A 16,373-nucleotide genomic window follows, 5' to 3' on the forward strand; every position below is an offset into this window, starting at 1 on the left:
TAGAGAAAGAAGATAAAAAGGTGGGGGGAGGCCAGGTGCTTCTTTCAGCTCATCTCTTGCCTACCACCTCTTCAATCCCAGCCTGTAAAAAGGGGGCACTTCAGAAAGCAGGTGTGGAGCTGGTTAGAAATGGTGCACCAAAGAGAGCTGTACTGGAAATGTCAGCAGTGAGAGACATCAGTGAACTTCCCTGCAAACTTGCCTGGCCAACAGCTTCTTTTCCCTTGTTTTCCTTGTCACTCTGCCAAGCATTAATCAGAGGCTTTGGAAAGAGACATGGATTGAGTGTATGGAGTTCTGCTAGAAACCTCCACTTGAACTTCTAGGTCCATGATGTCCCATTCCTGGGTGGGATTCTCTCACTAGTAACACACTGAGCTGGTCCTTCCAGGAAAGACCACCTCAGTGAGAAAGGACGAGTCATTCTCTTGACAGATCCAGTTCTCAGTGTCTGTTGCCAGCTGAGAGGCCACGTTGTATTACCAGGCCCCTGCAGTACATAAACCCAGATAAGTTACTAGAATTTTGCTCTTTGCTTATTTGCATAAGTATAGGAGTTTGGAAAAAAACCAAACACTGATTATTCACAGCCCTCATCTCTATTTTAATTTTAACTAGCTCAGAACAGTGGTTTCTATTCTCCTTTCAGCTAGTTTGAACATATTTTGTTTGGTTTTGTTTATGATCTGGGACTTAAACAACTAGTGTCTGGCTTCTGAGTGCTCAGGAAATAGTTGCACCTCTGCAAAATGGTATAGAAACCAAAAGAATCAACACGTTCTTTTCTTCTTTTTGGTTTCCAGTTATTTTTATAATACATGGCTTGTTTTCTCAACTTTGTGGAAAAATGGAAAAGCCATAGTAAAATTATTCTCAGGCACTGCTAACTTTCAGATGCTGTGAAAGTGCAGTTCTACTACTGAATGGACTTCAGCTCTTATGTGTTCTGAAGTGCTAAATAAAACTTACAGCTACTCAGCCCATCTCACTATGATTAAAGTACAATAAATACCTAAACTGTCACTGGGAAAGTTTCTGTTCTCAAGCACAGCTTCATCCTTATTTGCTTCCTGGCTTCATATGAAAGAGCCAGTTAAACATGTGTTATCAAAAGACACATTTACAGCTGTGATGGCAAAATTTCAGTGGAATTAAATGGAACTTTTGCCAGGTTTGTCAATTAAATATTTTTATTTCCAGTTTTAGCTTCATCTGGATTAAAAAAGAAAAAAAGCACAACAATGTGTTATTTTACACTATGCTCACAGCTGAACATCTTGAAAAAAAGGACATTTTTGGTATTAGTTTAATTTTTCTTAAGTGCAATACATAGTTCTCCTCAGTGGACAGTATTCTCTTAAAGACAAAATTAGATAAAGAACACCTGAGATTTCCATTTGTGCAGATACCATGGAAATCTATTTTTCTTTGCTAGAGAATGTGTTCATGACCTTGGTGTTGTTTTCAATAACTGATGCTATCAGAGTTATCTTTAGTGAAAGGTTGGAAATCATTGATTTCAGTTGCTTGTGATGTCCATGGGGCTGAAATGAAGACATTGCTTATTTTGTATGGGGACAAGACATAAACCCATGATTAGCATGAAGGGGAGAAATAGTTTGATGGTATTGCTGAAGCATGTCCAGAGCACAAACATGAAAGCAGTTCCTGGGACCGGAAGGCATTTTTAACTCAAATGGCAAGTTTTGATACACACACTTTCATTCTGAGGGCAGTTAAGCATTGCAGTAACCTACAATGCAGTAACCCACAAGAGGGATGGCATGTCTGGTTGGCTTTCTGTAAGCCATGCTCTGCTGGAACCAAAGATGACTTGGGTGAATTTTCAATATTCTGCCATTTATTAGAAATGAGCTAAGGGGTCTGTGAGTCTCTTAAGGGAAACCCATGGCTTTAACTCATGAGCATTTTGCCTTAGGAGTAGGATATTTTTGCATCGGTGTTTATGTTCTCTTTAACTTGGAAAAACTTTACTGGAAATCAGACTAAAACAAACCTGATGGAGGCTTTTATCTTGGCCTTCAGTGTTTGCTTTCAAAGAAGGTTTGCCCTGCACAAGAGATTCATCATTTATTCTAGAATGAATGTTTTCTTCTTAGCGTGAGTAGATTTGTTCCATGTTTAGCATTTCTTACTGACATTTTATCCTGTGAACATCACATACAAGTGTGTAGTTTGGTGTGTGTTAATAATTATAATTGAGTGCATGGCAGGCTGTGATTTCAAAACATTGTGGCGGTTGCCTTTGAAGTCACCAAGTAATGTTACTATGCAGGAGGATAAGCAATGGTCCTTGTGCTAAACAGCTGGGTAGATTTCAGATGGTTGTAGTGGGTCAGTCTTCTCAAGAAAAAAGAAATTCACACAAACAGACTTTGCCTTTTGCAAAGGGAAAATCTCTCCCTGCAGATCCTGTGGGGCAAGAGATAATTTGGACGCACGTACCTTGTTACAAGTACAGTACAGAGAATTGCAATAGATGAGTTTCTGCATATGTTTGAAGCAAGTCAGGGCTAAGCAAAATTTCAAGCATGTGGAAAAAACCACCACCACCCTTACTTCAAAATTATGCAACTGAAGGAAATAAAAGGCAAAAAAGAGAAACAGGCAATGCCTTAACTATGCCAGGACAGTGGCAAAGAACCTTGTAGAGGTAAGGTAAAGAGGTCATCCATGCTTTGGTTAAAAATGATGTGCTCACTGTGGTTTTACTGGTTGCAGTGGTGTGGCCTGTGTTTTCCATGTGGTTGGGTCAGACAGTATGTTGCCCTAGAAGCCTCTTGTTCCTGCAGAAGACCCAGAACTCCTCCACAGATACTGAATCCACTCCAGTTCAGCAGACTAATATTTGATAAACTCGATGTGAGCAATTCTTTGCCACAGATAGGTTTTAATTACAATTTTTCTCACACTTAGACTTTTTATTTACTTATTTGCTTCCATTACAAATTAGTTTAAGAAGGTAAAAAAGATCTGTGACTCCCTGAGGGAAACCTGATGAGGAGGGGCTGAGGCCACTTGGTTTGTTCAGCCAGGAGACTGAGGAGAGACCTCACTGCAGTTACAACTTCCTCATGAGGAGAAGAGAAGGTGCAGGCAATGATCTCTTCTCTGTGGTGACAGTGACAGAACCTTAGGGAATGGCCTGAAGTTGTGTCAGGGGAGCCATAGATTAGATATCAGGAAAAGGTTTTTTTCCTGATATCCAATCTATGTTTAGGGTGTTTGGGCACAGGAACAGCTCCCCAGGGCAGTGGTCACAGCACCAAGCCTGACAGAGCTCAAGAAGTGTTTGGACAATGCTCTCAGGCACAGGGTGTGACTCTTGTGATGGTCCTATGAAGGCTGGGAACCAGACTTGATGATCTTTGTGGTGTCTTCCAACTGAGCATATTCTGTGATTCTATGATTCCTTGCAAAAATGAGGTGTTCTCCAGCTGTTTTGCCCTAAGAGGCAGCAGTTACGTGAGGGAAGGAGCCCAGTCAGTTGGAACTGTGGATATTACCCCATCCAGGGCAGCAGCTGTTTTCTTTCTGCTCTGTGTTGATGAAGGTGCCATGTATAGACTTTGATTCTGAAAGCAGGGAAACTGTGAAGCCAGGAGAGCAATTACCAGTGCTGGGAGGGAGGTCTGGAAAATGGGGGGGAAGTCCCACAAACCAGCCAGGATTTGGTGTCTTTGAACCATCCAAATCAAACACAGACTTTATGAGAATTTCCAAGTCACCAGTGGAAACTCAGGGTCTGGAATTTATATTTTTGACACCTACTATAGTTCAACACTGCTTATTGTGATGGCTGCATATAGAAAGTGTTTTTATAGGATGCCATAGTGGTAGTGCAGAAGGAGATGGAAAGCTGGAATTAAGCAGTGCTTTCTCTGAATTACTAGGTTTGTGATCTCCACGGATCAGATACAAGGAGACAAATTTAGTGCCATGAGCGAGTGCAGGAGCACAACTCACTGGGTCTGCCTCTTGGAATATCAGAGTTTCAAGACTGGGAAACACTTGGATTGGGCTTTACTTGGGGGTCAGATTTTGACTGCGATGAAACTCCTTTCTCATGTTTTTGCAAGAAGCTGCCATAACTGCTAACAACTTTCTCCATGAACAATTCTGTGCTGTACCACTCTTTGGTGGGTGAATGTTTGAATGAAAATTTGCTGTAGCACTGAAATTTGACTTTTTTGGGCCACACAGTAATTTATAGCTACGAGGCTTGGAAGACTCTTCTGACTTACAATAGTTGCACGTTGGGGTAGTCCAGAGGGAGCTTTCCACAGGAAGTGCAGCCTGGAAACTGGCTGATGCCTCTGCATACCATCCTGATGAAACCACCATGGCAGCAGGAATGTTTAAGACCCCAAGAATGACATATCCCTTCAGAGGCTGTCAGGGGAGGGATGGAAAAAGAACCAAATAATATTTATTTTTCACCTTCTTTCTTCTTTGCCATCTGTTTTTAGATGAAAAATAGCATATGGAGCTATAATCCTGGTTAAATAATAAACACTGCTCACACTTTTGATGAAAATGTAACTGAATACTATTTCCTTAGGTTTACCAGGTGAGAAAGGAGAGAAAGGCAATCCAGGTGTTGGGACACAAGGACCCCGAGGCCCACCAGGATCCACAGGTAAATTTACATTTGAGGCATCTGGATTAGACCATTCTGACCCATGTGTGAGGAAGCTTACAACAGCTCTGTCTCCTTAAGGAGAGTAGCAGAAGAGTAGCAGTTCAGGTACCTTAACTGCCATAATGTTCTTACTATGTAATATCATGTTGGGATGTGCCACATGATGGTGTCACCCATCACACAAGTATTTTCATTTTCCCTATGATAAACTGCTTCCCCAAGACCACCGTTTTAAAATGTTTCATGTATTTTTTTTTTCCAGACACGGGTTCTAGAAGGGGAAAAAATTAATCTGGACTAATTACATTTGTTTCTCATTGACTAAATGTCATACCTAAATGTGAGTTGACAGAGAAACGTATAGTAATTAAGCACATTATAATCACATGGATTTATATTTAGGTCCTGAAAAAGCAGAGAGAGTGATAACCAGGTCCTGTTGAAACAGGAATAAAATTGCATTGCCCTCAGGAGGATATCCTGGCTGTTAGGCACTGGTATCAAGTCACAGCATTACCCAGAATCTGTATTGAAAGGGAGTGGGTAGAATCAAGAGCTGTGCAGGCATCCAGGGCTGTCCTTTCCCTATGTAAATCCCTTTCCAGAAGTCTGATGTTTGGTGAAACATTTGCTCCAGTTCTGCCTAGAAGCTGTCTCTGGCAAGGAAAATGAAGCAGTAGCCAGAGAGGAAGCTCATTGGAAGTGGGTCTCCTCTCAGGCTGCTGCTCTGTCTTCCTTGCCAAAGGCTGAAATCTTCCCTCAGCTTGCCCAGGGGAGCCAGAGCCAGGATGCCTCGCTCCTCCTCTCAAGCTGTCTCCTGGAAGTGTTTATAACACACCCAGTGCCATGTTTTCCAGGCCAGGAAAGATGGCCTCATATCCCTGCTTTCATGAACGACACTACGCAGATGTTTCATCTCCCTGTTCTATGCAGGACCTCCAGGAGAAAGTCGGACTGGCAGCCCGGGACCACCAGGATCTCCAGGCCCACGAGGTCCTGCTGGTCACACGGGGTCCCCGGGCTCAGCGGGTCCTGCTGGGCCTCCAGGGTACTGTGACCCATCCTCCTGCGCTGGCTACGGCATGGGAGGTGAGTAGCGAGGAGTTGGGACAGCTGCCCTTTGCAGAGGTGTGGGTGGCACTTTCTAACAGCCCAAGTGAGATGGAGGCTACCAATGAAACTTGCACTAAAATGTGGTGGCTCCCTAAAAACTTGCGTGTCCAGTGTGGCTCTACTTTGTGGGACTGCAGCATGAAGAGAAGGTGACCCAGCATAGTGACCAAAGGAAGTGACCTCCGTCTGATCCCAGCCTGTAAAACTGATCCTGCCTAGTGGGTTTTGTCCTGTACATGTTTGTGTAGCTGTATGAGCCTGCTCCATCTCCATATTCTGTGTTGAAGCCCTACCAACTCATGTTTGTGACAGCAGAGTTTTTACACTTGTAGTTTTTCAAACGTGTTGCTCAACCTCCCCTTCCATGTGCCTCTGAGTGGCATGAGAGCATGACCCTTACTAAACCTGTAGTAGTGTAACCTGGCACTGGGATGCACGTGTCCATCATTAACCAGTGAAGCCATCTGGAGAAAATGATTCCTTCTATATCTTCTCTGTATCCTACTTTCCCATCTTGTTATAGCACGGAGAGGCCATGGGAAGAAGTTAACACAATTACCAAAACTTAAATCACCCAAACTAAAATCAAAATTAATAGTAGAGTGCTAAACTACAAATGTTATGCATAAGGCATATTTGTTTGATGTTTACAGTTTAATCTGCCCCTGAGCTGATTTGTATGTTTTACTTACCTGAATGTTTTTGTTGTCGTCTCTTCCTATCCTTTTCTCCTCACTTCCCCTCCCTGTTGTTCATTTCCTGTTTTAAGGCCCAATCCCTTACAATGGCTACGAATCCAGAAGGTGAAAGGCTCATTCTGGTTCAGGTCTCATTGGGCTGAAGGTCAGAGATGGATGCTGAACTGCTCTGTGCTTTCCAGCAACGATAATGACTACCACTAATGAACTTACAGCTGCTGTACATGCACTTGGCTTCCTGGCACTGCTAAAAAATTATTGCCTGACCCATTTTTGCCTGCTGCTCATGTATTCTAGCTCATAATTGGAATAAGCTATAGCAGGCAGAGTGTGCAGTGTATAATGAGCACAGTATTACAATCGGACATTTGACAAATTGTGGTGGTGGTTTCCAACTAACTTGGCTGTCTGTTGGTGGGTTTCCAATTGCTCCAGCTTATTAATTTTGTTAAATGTTTTCATTGTTCCTTTATGTGAATAAAAGATGTGTATTTAAAGATATATATATATACTCACACACATGATATAGAAATATATCTATATATAAAATGTCAGTTTCCTAATGAATGCTTTAATTTTCTACTCCCCTTCTCCTGTGTTAACCGTATGAATACTCTTGGTGGTGGTGGGTTAAGGTGGATACGGTGAGCCAACTGATCAAGACATCCCAGTAGTGCAGTTGCCACATAACTCCTACCAAATCTATGACCCTGAGGACCTTTATGATGGTGAGCAACAGCCGTACGTAGTTCACGGGTCCTACCCCTTACCATCCCCCTACGCCCAGTCCTATCCATCACCTCATCTTGCTCAACCAGAGTTTACTCCTGTCCAAGAAGAGATGGAAGCCGTTGAGCTGAGGTCCCCGGGAATCAGTCGCTTCGCAAGGAGGATAGCCAAAAGGAGTGCCAGGACCCCAGAACGCACAAAGGCGAACGGAAAAAGCCCCTCTCAATGAACTGGTTAAAAAAGGGAAACATTTTATGCACACCTGTGTTTGGCCTTTTGCCCTGGTGCCTCACCTCTCACTGAAGATGTTTACAGGCTCTTATGTTAAAGGAGAAAAAAGTGTACATGGCCAGTTGACACAACAAATAATGGTAATTATCTTGCATGCCAGAAGTTTAGTATATTAGTGGGTTGGTGCTAGCTGATGATGAAAGGTCACTTGTAGATCTTTCTCTGGAGTACTGTTCCGTTCACTCTTCAAACTGTAGCTGAAAAATTCATCTGGCTAGGTGTTGTATGTAGAACCATTCACAAAAGTTAATGTTTTGTTATCCATTTTTCCCCAGTTGATTACTTTCTCTTTGTTTTGGATTAATTGCTTTACTAGCAGAGTAACCTGACTAAATCCACTGGAGAACAATGCATCAGGTGTCCCTGCACCCCAGTTATCATCCTTTTGTAAAGATTTCTTACATTAACAGACCACTGTTTTCTTAACTCACCTAAAATAAATACACAAGAATGTTCCATGAGAGCACACTGATAATTTATTGTGAACCTCTTTCATTTCTGTTTTGTACGCAAATAAAAGTGGCAAGCTTTTGTATGGTAATTCTGTATTCATTTGACTTTTAACTCAAAACAATTGCATTAGATCTTCAGGGGACCGAATGTAGTGAGAATTTCCTGTTTTCAACACTTTGGGGCAACAGTTTTATTTTAAAGGATGTAGTAAAAACATTATTCAGCCTTATTTTTAAAATAGTATATGGACAAATGAAGACAGTAACTGAGCTGAGGTAGTTGTACCAACTGCAGATGTGAGATTCCTCATGTCAACATTCCCAAGTCAAAAGACTGGGAGGTGTAGTTGAGATGGCAACTTGGATCAGCTAATGAGGAGAGGAAGGCAAAACACCAACCCAACCACTTGAGCACAGAGCAATTAATCATCTACAAACAAAGTAAGTTAGAAAGAGACTCAATAAACACCTTTGAACAACACTGGAGACTGAGCAAGATTTAGCTCAAGAATGGCCATTTATGAAAGCATAGGTTTGGAAGACTTTTTCTTCAGCCCTGTACAGACATGAAGAGGATGTTCTGTACATCTCACGACCATCCTCCTGCTCATCCCTGACTGGAAGCAGGTCTAGTCATATTCTACAGTAAAGAAAAGCCTGTCAGGTTTGGCCTCTGACCACGGCCAGCAGCTCCCTTAGCTCATCAGGAAGAAGATGAGTGGGTACCTTTACTGTGTAATCTCCAATTATCTCACCTAGAATTCAGCCTCATTAGTAGCATACATGATTGCACATGTGACTAGCAGGCTCTGGCTGGGGGCTGGATACCTTCCTAGGTTCTTTCTCTTTTCCCATTACTTCTTTCACCTGACTCCACCCATTTTCTTGGGGGAAGGTGATAAAAGTTGATAGAATGTGAGTTGATTGTCATTTCGTTACCTGCACTTGCATTTAAAATAGAAGGTAGAAAAGTATAATGTAGTTTATGGACTTTATTTTTTAGCAGCTTAACCCCACTTAACAGAACACTGAGGCTCCACATGAGAATGGCTCTCTTGGCCACAAGCAGGTACCACAGCCTGGCACATGCAACTGATACTCAGTACTATTAAAACTAAATACAATAACGCCTCGGGTCACAGGGTTAATTTTAATTTCCTTGCTGGCACTGGCTGTCAACACCCATGTTAATTTATCCCAAGTGCAAACTCCCTCTGCCCCTCCCTGGTCAGCTCACTCGGATCCATGTTCTACTGACACAGCTCAGAGTTCTGCTTGAGATATGCTGACCTGCAGGTCCCATGGAAGTGACCGAGAAGGTCACTGATGGAAAAAATCAGCTTTTCTTTCAAGCAATTCTGCCCATTTTGTCCTTGGAAGACTCTGAGTCTCCTGCTAACAGTGCACAGTACATAAGTCATGACTAGCTGGCCTGCAACACTATATCCAAATCTCAGGTTCTTTTGGGAGCACAGAGAATGACAGGGCAACACCAGGGACGGAGGGACACAGCATAATCAAACTGACCAAAATAAGGCAATTGGTGTTACCTGTTCCATGGAACAGCCTGACCAAATCCCTGAGGGTGCTTGTGGTGAGCAGTCGAGGTCACCTGTGGGGTGCCAGTCCAACAGCTCCCACCCCAGTGTCCTCGGCTGGGGAGGAAGCTGGAAGCAGCACAGCAGCCCCAGCTCACAGGAATTTGGGTGCTCTGGGCTTGAGGGATCCCCTGTGCTGGACACCTGCACTGTCACTGCCACCTCCTCCTCACACCACATGATGTACATGGAGTGACCTAAACAAATGACTTGGGGAAAATAAAGTGGCCATACTCATTCAAATTTTGTAACAATTTATATACTAAAGCACAAGCTTCAATTGCAGTAGTTAATTTATTTTAACCTTTTATTTACTGTGCCATTTACTGGCACCATGCTGACCAGAATGCTTCTGGTATCATTAATCGTACACCGTCATTTGCTGGACCTATCTTGGTAATAAAGATTAACTATCTAGTTACTCTCTGCACAACCCAATTATAAAAATACTATTCAGGAATTGTATGCTTTCCAAAAGAAGTAAGACCCATTCTGTCAGGATTTTCTCCAAAATCCAGTCTGAATAATCAAGAGTGTCTCCTATTTTTTCCAGAACACCTAAGAAAGTGAAGCTGCTGACTGAAGGATTCAGCACATGCTGAACAGTTGATGCCAAACAGATCTTACCAATAAACTGTGTACTGTGTCCTTACACAGAAAAGAGCATTTACTGCAACCCAGGCTTTTCAAAAATACTTTCACTAGTTAATGCAGTGTACTAACTAACTTGGAAGTGAAGGCTGCACATCCACTAGGTGGGAATTTTTGCTGGGATAAGCCCATTTGAATGTCAAAGAAAGGCCCATATACCAAACCATTATTTCATGTAATGAAATATGGTTATAAATAAACAACTGGTTTTCTTCCTGTATGATGCTAGTATGAAACAGATGTAGAACACTCAAATTCTCCTCACTAGACATCGTAAAATTTGGCAAATAACGTACCAGCATTTCCTACTAAACAAAAAACAACAGGTGCTTTACTTATCTACAGAACAGCTTTGGCTTGAGGGCTTTCAGAGCAGGAAAGCAGACAGGAATTTCAGGGAAGTAGCTTGCAAAAGTGAAGTGAATTTTAAGACTTTTTTTGCAACATTCAACACCTAAGTTTGGTTTCCTCATTTAGTTTCCATAATAAAAATGCTTCTCTGTTCTGCAATATGTTCCTTAAAGTAAGTTAGGAATGCTCCTGTGACTTGAATGAAAATCAAACTGAGGCTGAAGGGGGGAAAAAAGATAAAGTATCTCTCTGTTGATCTGCCTTTAATACCTGTTATTTCAACAAGCTCTTTAAGGAAATCTACACTGGGTTGTAGGCAGTGAGCTACTTCATTGCAGTCCTCAATGCATTGTTTCTATGAGATGCAAGTACTCATTACAAAGGTATTAATTCTTTAATAACAGTATCAAATCAAATGTCATGAAAAAATACCAGATCATACAATGCAAAGTACAGATAGCATTGACAAGATAATACCTAATCTTAGCTGTTTCAAATACAGTGATTTCTATAATCTTACCAAGTCAAATTTGCTAACAGCTGTCAGAAACATTCAGTATAGAAGGGCTGACTGAGCCACACAGATACTTCCATATTAGAAGAATTTTCTTTGAAGGAGGAGAGACACTCCTGATGGCAGTTCTTTCATTCTTATTACTTCTTTCGAAAATCTTTAGGTCTGTGGGGAAAAATGAAAAGTGTTTTAAGAAATGCATGTTCACTGCAGTGGTTTTGCTTTAAGGCTGTAGTAGCAGCCTCATGTAGTTTTATTTCCTTACTCTGGTGAAGTTTTTTTTTGACAAAGAAGAATATTTTCTGGATTACACAAACAAGACAGAACAAATTAAAGAAATTTAATAAGATCTCTAAGAATTTACAGACATCAGGACTAGTTGGTCACTCCTACTTTCCTAAGCAAAACAAAAAACCATCTTGAAATGAATGCAGTCTCACAGGGCTTTAAACACAGACACTGATTTGGCTCCACTTTTAACAACTGAATAATCCATGCATAAGATGGCAAGTTTTACTGAACAGTACAGTCCAACGCAACACTACTAAAATAGTTAAAACCAATGATTTAAAAAAAAACCTAACTTGAATCTCAGAAGTTCTGCAATCCCCTTTGCTTGGATGACAGATGTGGAAAACATTCAGATAGAAGCAGACTGTTGTTTGCAACCCTCTGTGATCTCCTATTCAGGCACATCTCTTTCCCTGCCTGCCTGCCACACATCCACAGGCTGCAGGAACCACATTCTGCCTGAAACTGCTCAGCTCAGAGCAGCTTATGGCTTTCAGAATGCTGAGTTTGCAGACTGGATGCACATCTACATCCCTACCATGTCCTGCAGAGAAGCTGCACATCCTGGACTCTGCCCAGTCACTCCCAAACCCCCAGTGCAGGTCAGGGTCCCTGAGGAGCCCAGGACATGCCTGGTGTCACCCAGTGCAGGTCAGGGTCTCCGAGGTGCCCAGGACACACCTGGCCCCATCTCACACGCAAATGCAGCCTGCAGGAACACAATGCTCCTCACTGCTCCTCTCATCTGAGAATCAAAGCAGCTTGGGGAACTCACAGGACTCAACAAGACAAGTATTAACAAAGGTTTTAGAGACATCTAAAGGAATACAGGGCCAGATTTGCCGTAAAGTTGAATGAAAAATTCTGGCATACAGGAAAACTTGCAAACCACTACAGTAACCAAGTTAAATTTCCAAAGGTGGTACATTTTTATCTGTAATTCAGCTCAATAATGGAAATGAAAAGCAGACAGCAATGGAAGCAGACAGCTTAAAGACTGAGAGTTCAGATGGCTGCAGAAATGCCACAAAGAAATCCAATACTTGTTTAGTCCTATGTTGCAGTTTCAGATTTTGCCAAGCAATAGCACTGCAAAGTGAAATCATCCACTCAACTCTTGTATGAGCCCATAGGTTCTCACATGAAGCAAGTCTGGAATTCAGTTTGTGTTATTTCAAGAGTAGCATATAAAATTGTGTGAATTTTACAGGACAACTATAAAGAAGAGCTAGTGTTCGTGCTGTGATGAATCACAAAGCTGCTCTGTTCCCCATTTAAATAGCATATTGTGTATTAGGATTTGAATTTGTATCTTTTGTGCATGACAGAACTGCTGCAAGAACCATATATGCTGTTTACATATTTGCTTAATGTTGAACTTGAATGTACTCAATGTTTGATGGTTGGTGTGTGCTGGGAAGTCAAGGCACATTTCCTAGAATCCCAGACTTCAGTACTTGGAGATATGCATAGAATCAGAGAATGGTTTGGGTCAGAAGGGACCTTAAACATCCTCTGGCTCCAGCCTCTCTGCCAGTCCACATTTTGTTACTCAGATCTCACCCTGCATGCCAGAATAGGTATTTCATTATGTCAAACTGTTTGTAGAGTAGTAAGAGTACGGGATTTTGAAAAATTCTCAGCAGTGACTTAGAAGTTTTATCACTACATCCAACCTAGACAGGTGGACAGTGCTGAAGATTTTAGGCAACACAGCATGGCAAAGACATGCTTGTCTTGCAGCTTACAGTTATTACTCTTTCTTTTTAGAGACCAAGCCATTCTCTTGTACACTGCCCAAAGGATTTAGCAGTTTTCTCTGAATGGCTCCCTTAAAATTTCCATCTAGGGTTATGCTGCAGAGCTGCAGGTCTCACAGCACTCTGTTCTGGGGTGAAAATCTGTTTTCTTTTCTTGCTTGCTTGTAATCTGCATTTCAACTTTAATGCTCATTGTCTTAAAATTTAAATGCATAAAAATGCATCAAACACTGGACTCTTAGTTTGCAGTCTTATGAAGTTAATGAAGCTTAAAGACAGGATTTTCCACACTGAAACACTTGTGTGAACAAATACAAAAGTTTTTAAAGCCTTTTCTATTGCCACAGTAGGCTTTTTATGCCCACTAGTACTTGGCTTTTGGACTGCTTTTGAAGAATTCTTGGCACCAGGAAAGCTAAGCCTTGGAAAACACTGCCTTTGGCAAAAGTGTTATAGGGATTTGGTCAGACGAAGAATATGAACCCACAAAAATGCTGTCTACTCAGAGAGAATTATGAACCACTTGTGAGCATCAATGGGTAACTGCTCATTGATAAGTGACACAAATCCATGTGAGAGTCTTCTTTGATGGCAGTGCTTTTGCCTTTCCTCAGCAAAGGCCAGAGTTTATGCTCTTGAAACAAAGGAAATGCTATCTCCTAGAACAGACAGTTCAGAAATTCACCCAAAGGCAAGACTTCACATAGCTGCTTCTCCTCTGATTGTTATTTTTAAAGTAACATTCTTGGGGAAAAAAAGCTTTGTTGTATAGTGACAGGAGACTCCAAGACAAAGGGAAATGGGGGAATGGGGGAACCAATGTCTCTGCAATCTATGCTGAAACACAAACTATTATGGGTTCACTGAAAATATGCAATATTAGTCTGTGCAGCAGATGTCTGCCACCAAAATATGTAAAAAATATTTGTCTCACTAACACTTTTATACTCCACATAAAAAGTGTTAAGACAGTTCTGTGAGTTCTAGGCAAAATACTCAGCAAATTAAATCAGTAACCCATTTGTTACAGGAGGCCTCTTGGTGCTTCTCTCTTAACAAATAATTTACCACTGAGTAACAGGCACTGAAGAGCTGGTCCTAAACTCTGATTATAGCTTTTAAATGTGTTAAAGCTGCCCAGGGAGGTCATGGATGCCCTCTAAAGACACTCAAAACCCACCTGGATGCATTCCTTTGTAACCTGCTCTAGGGGACCTGCCTTGGCAGGAGGGTTGGACTGGATCATTGCCATAGGTTCCTGCCAAACCTCACAATTCTGTGATTCCATAAATTTTCCCAATTTTTAACCATACTCACAGCCATCAGAAGAGAAATACAGCTGATGTAAAATGCTGACAATTCACAGCCACTGAAACTTAGAGAACAGACAAACCTGCACCTTTGTCCAGCTCCTAGGATCAGCCTTTGTGATGGAAAACAAAAGGGTCTTAGTGGTCCCCACTGTAACTGGTAGACAATTCCCCAAACTCTGCAGAATTAATGTATTTCATATAAATGTTGTCTTTTGATAATGATGCCAGCCCTACACTCTGCAGTGTTGAAAAAAAACAATGGACTGTGAGAGTTTTCTCATTCTCAGGAAAACAGTAACTTCTTTGCTCTGTACTCCACTTCATGAAATAAGACTGAGGTCAAACTAAACCCTAGAACATGAAGCAGTTCTGCCTTTCTTTATGGACTTTAAAAGATAACTTGAAGAGGCTTGTGTCCTTGGGCTAAAACTTGCCATTGTAAATTCTCTCTTCAGTGTCTCTGCAGATTTTGGAGTTAGAGTTATGTTTTGAAAAGCATTGCAGAGTGTAGTGCTGGCATCTGTGTCATTAATTAATATTGAAATTTGGTGAACATACATGTGCTTCCCTATCAACTCCAACCAACTCCAGCATACATGCACCCCCTTTGTGCAGCTGCATAAAACAAGGTTGTCTTTAACCTAGGTCAGTTCTCTGATTCTCCATTCTGTTGCCACACAAGCAGAATGCAGAGGCAGGAAAATTGATGGATGATTCTTAAAACTGAGCCCTATTGCCAGAAAAAATGCTCACTGAGCTATGACCTCAGCCTCTGAGCATCTCAGATGGCAAACAGAAACTAACAGCACAAAAAGACCTACTTGCATATCTGCAACTATGATAGGACCCCCCACTTTACAGAATATTCATTTTTTTTTTCAGTGTGATGTGAAATATCCTCTTTCAAGGGTATTTTTCCTGTGAGGAAGAACAGGACAGAGACCCTCTGCAATAGTTAAATGTGTTCAACTCTCAACTCCTGGAGTGAATATTTATTTCAATCAATTCTGAATAGACTTGCTGCACAGCTCCATCTTTATTTAATTCTTGTCAGCACATTCCAGCAATGATGTTTCCCTTTGCCTAGCAATGCTTTGTGGAGGTAAAACAGCCTCAGAAAAAATAAAATAAAGGGGGTGTGTGTTACTCTATGAAGGCCAAATCTAAGTAATCACTAGTCTGTGTTATAGTGCAACTAACTTGATTTCAAAAATATACAGGACAACTTCACCATCTTATTTCTAGGCAAACAAGCTAAAACCTTGCAGCATCTTACAGCAGACAGGTTAGCATTAGTAACCTCGAAGAAACAATAAAGGTAAGGCTGCAGAGTTATATATACTGTCTATTCTAGATGTACAGCAGTTATTTTACAATCTAGACAATATTTTAAAAAAATTCTCTTAATTTTTAATGACTCAGAATACCTCTTCAAAACTATGTATTTTAATCCAAATGACTTTGTTTCTTAGAACTTCTAAATGCACTGGAATTAGCTATAACAATATAATTTGTTGTCAACATTGCCCTCCCTTCTTCCAAAGGAAGTTACACACCTCCCTAGATTCTTCTATTAGGTGCTGCTGATTAACAGCATTTGATTACATGACCTTATCTTCTTTCAAGCTCAAAAGCCCTGGATAGCCATCTCTCCACAAACAATCCCTACTCACATGCCTTTGCTGTTACACTGCATTGTCTGAGACTTTTCAAAACAAGTTTTATGGAGTCAAATCTCATGGTGCTGTTACAGTAATTTGTGTGCTTGCAAGCCTGTGTTAATGACTGCTAATGGATTCAAACCTGCTATGCTGAGGAGTCAGACAGTCAGTGCTGCACACCAAGTGACCTGTCAATACCTGCTCTTGACTCAGCAATGCACACCTGCTGTGGGAGCTCTGTCTCAAATTGCAATTTTCTCTTCACCTGCAGGCAGTCATCTCACCATT

The 16,373-nt window shown here is 41.4% G+C and overlaps 2 protein-coding genes across 4 annotated transcripts in view; one reads left to right on the forward strand and one right to left on the reverse strand.

Annotated features, from left to right (window-relative positions):
* COL14A1 (collagen type XIV alpha 1 chain) overlaps positions 1-8,035 on the forward strand; it is a 113,883-nt gene extending 105,848 nt beyond the window's left edge. The window contains exons 46-49 of one of the 3 annotated variants that reach the window (XM_036404365.1): positions 4,583-4,660; positions 5,597-5,752; positions 7,110-7,202; positions 7,293-8,035. In XM_036404365.1, the coding sequence (XP_036260258.1) occupies positions 4,583-4,660; positions 5,597-5,752; positions 7,110-7,202; positions 7,293-7,432 (467 nt within the window). In that variant the 3' untranslated portion in view covers positions 7,433-8,035. Of the gene's footprint in view, positions 1-4,582; positions 4,661-5,596; positions 5,753-6,545 lie in introns of all 3 variants that reach the window. The other 2 variants (XM_036404364.1, XM_036404366.1) reach the window with 2 other exon arrangements.
* Positions 7,948-16,373, reverse strand: part of MRPL13 (mitochondrial ribosomal protein L13) — a 31,775-nt gene continuing 23,349 nt past the window's right edge. Inside the window, exon 7 of the mRNA XM_036404367.2 lies at positions 7,948-11,225. Coding sequence (XP_036260260.1) covers positions 11,201-11,225 — 25 coding nt within the window. The 3' untranslated portion in view covers positions 7,948-11,200. The remainder of the gene's footprint in view (positions 11,226-16,373) is intronic.

Source organism: Molothrus ater, chromosome 1, assembly GCF_012460135.2.
Source record: "Molothrus ater isolate BHLD 08-10-18 breed brown headed cowbird chromosome 1, BPBGC_Mater_1.1, whole genome shotgun sequence".
NCBI classification, from domain to species: Eukaryota; Metazoa; Chordata; class Aves; order Passeriformes; family Icteridae; genus Molothrus; species Molothrus ater.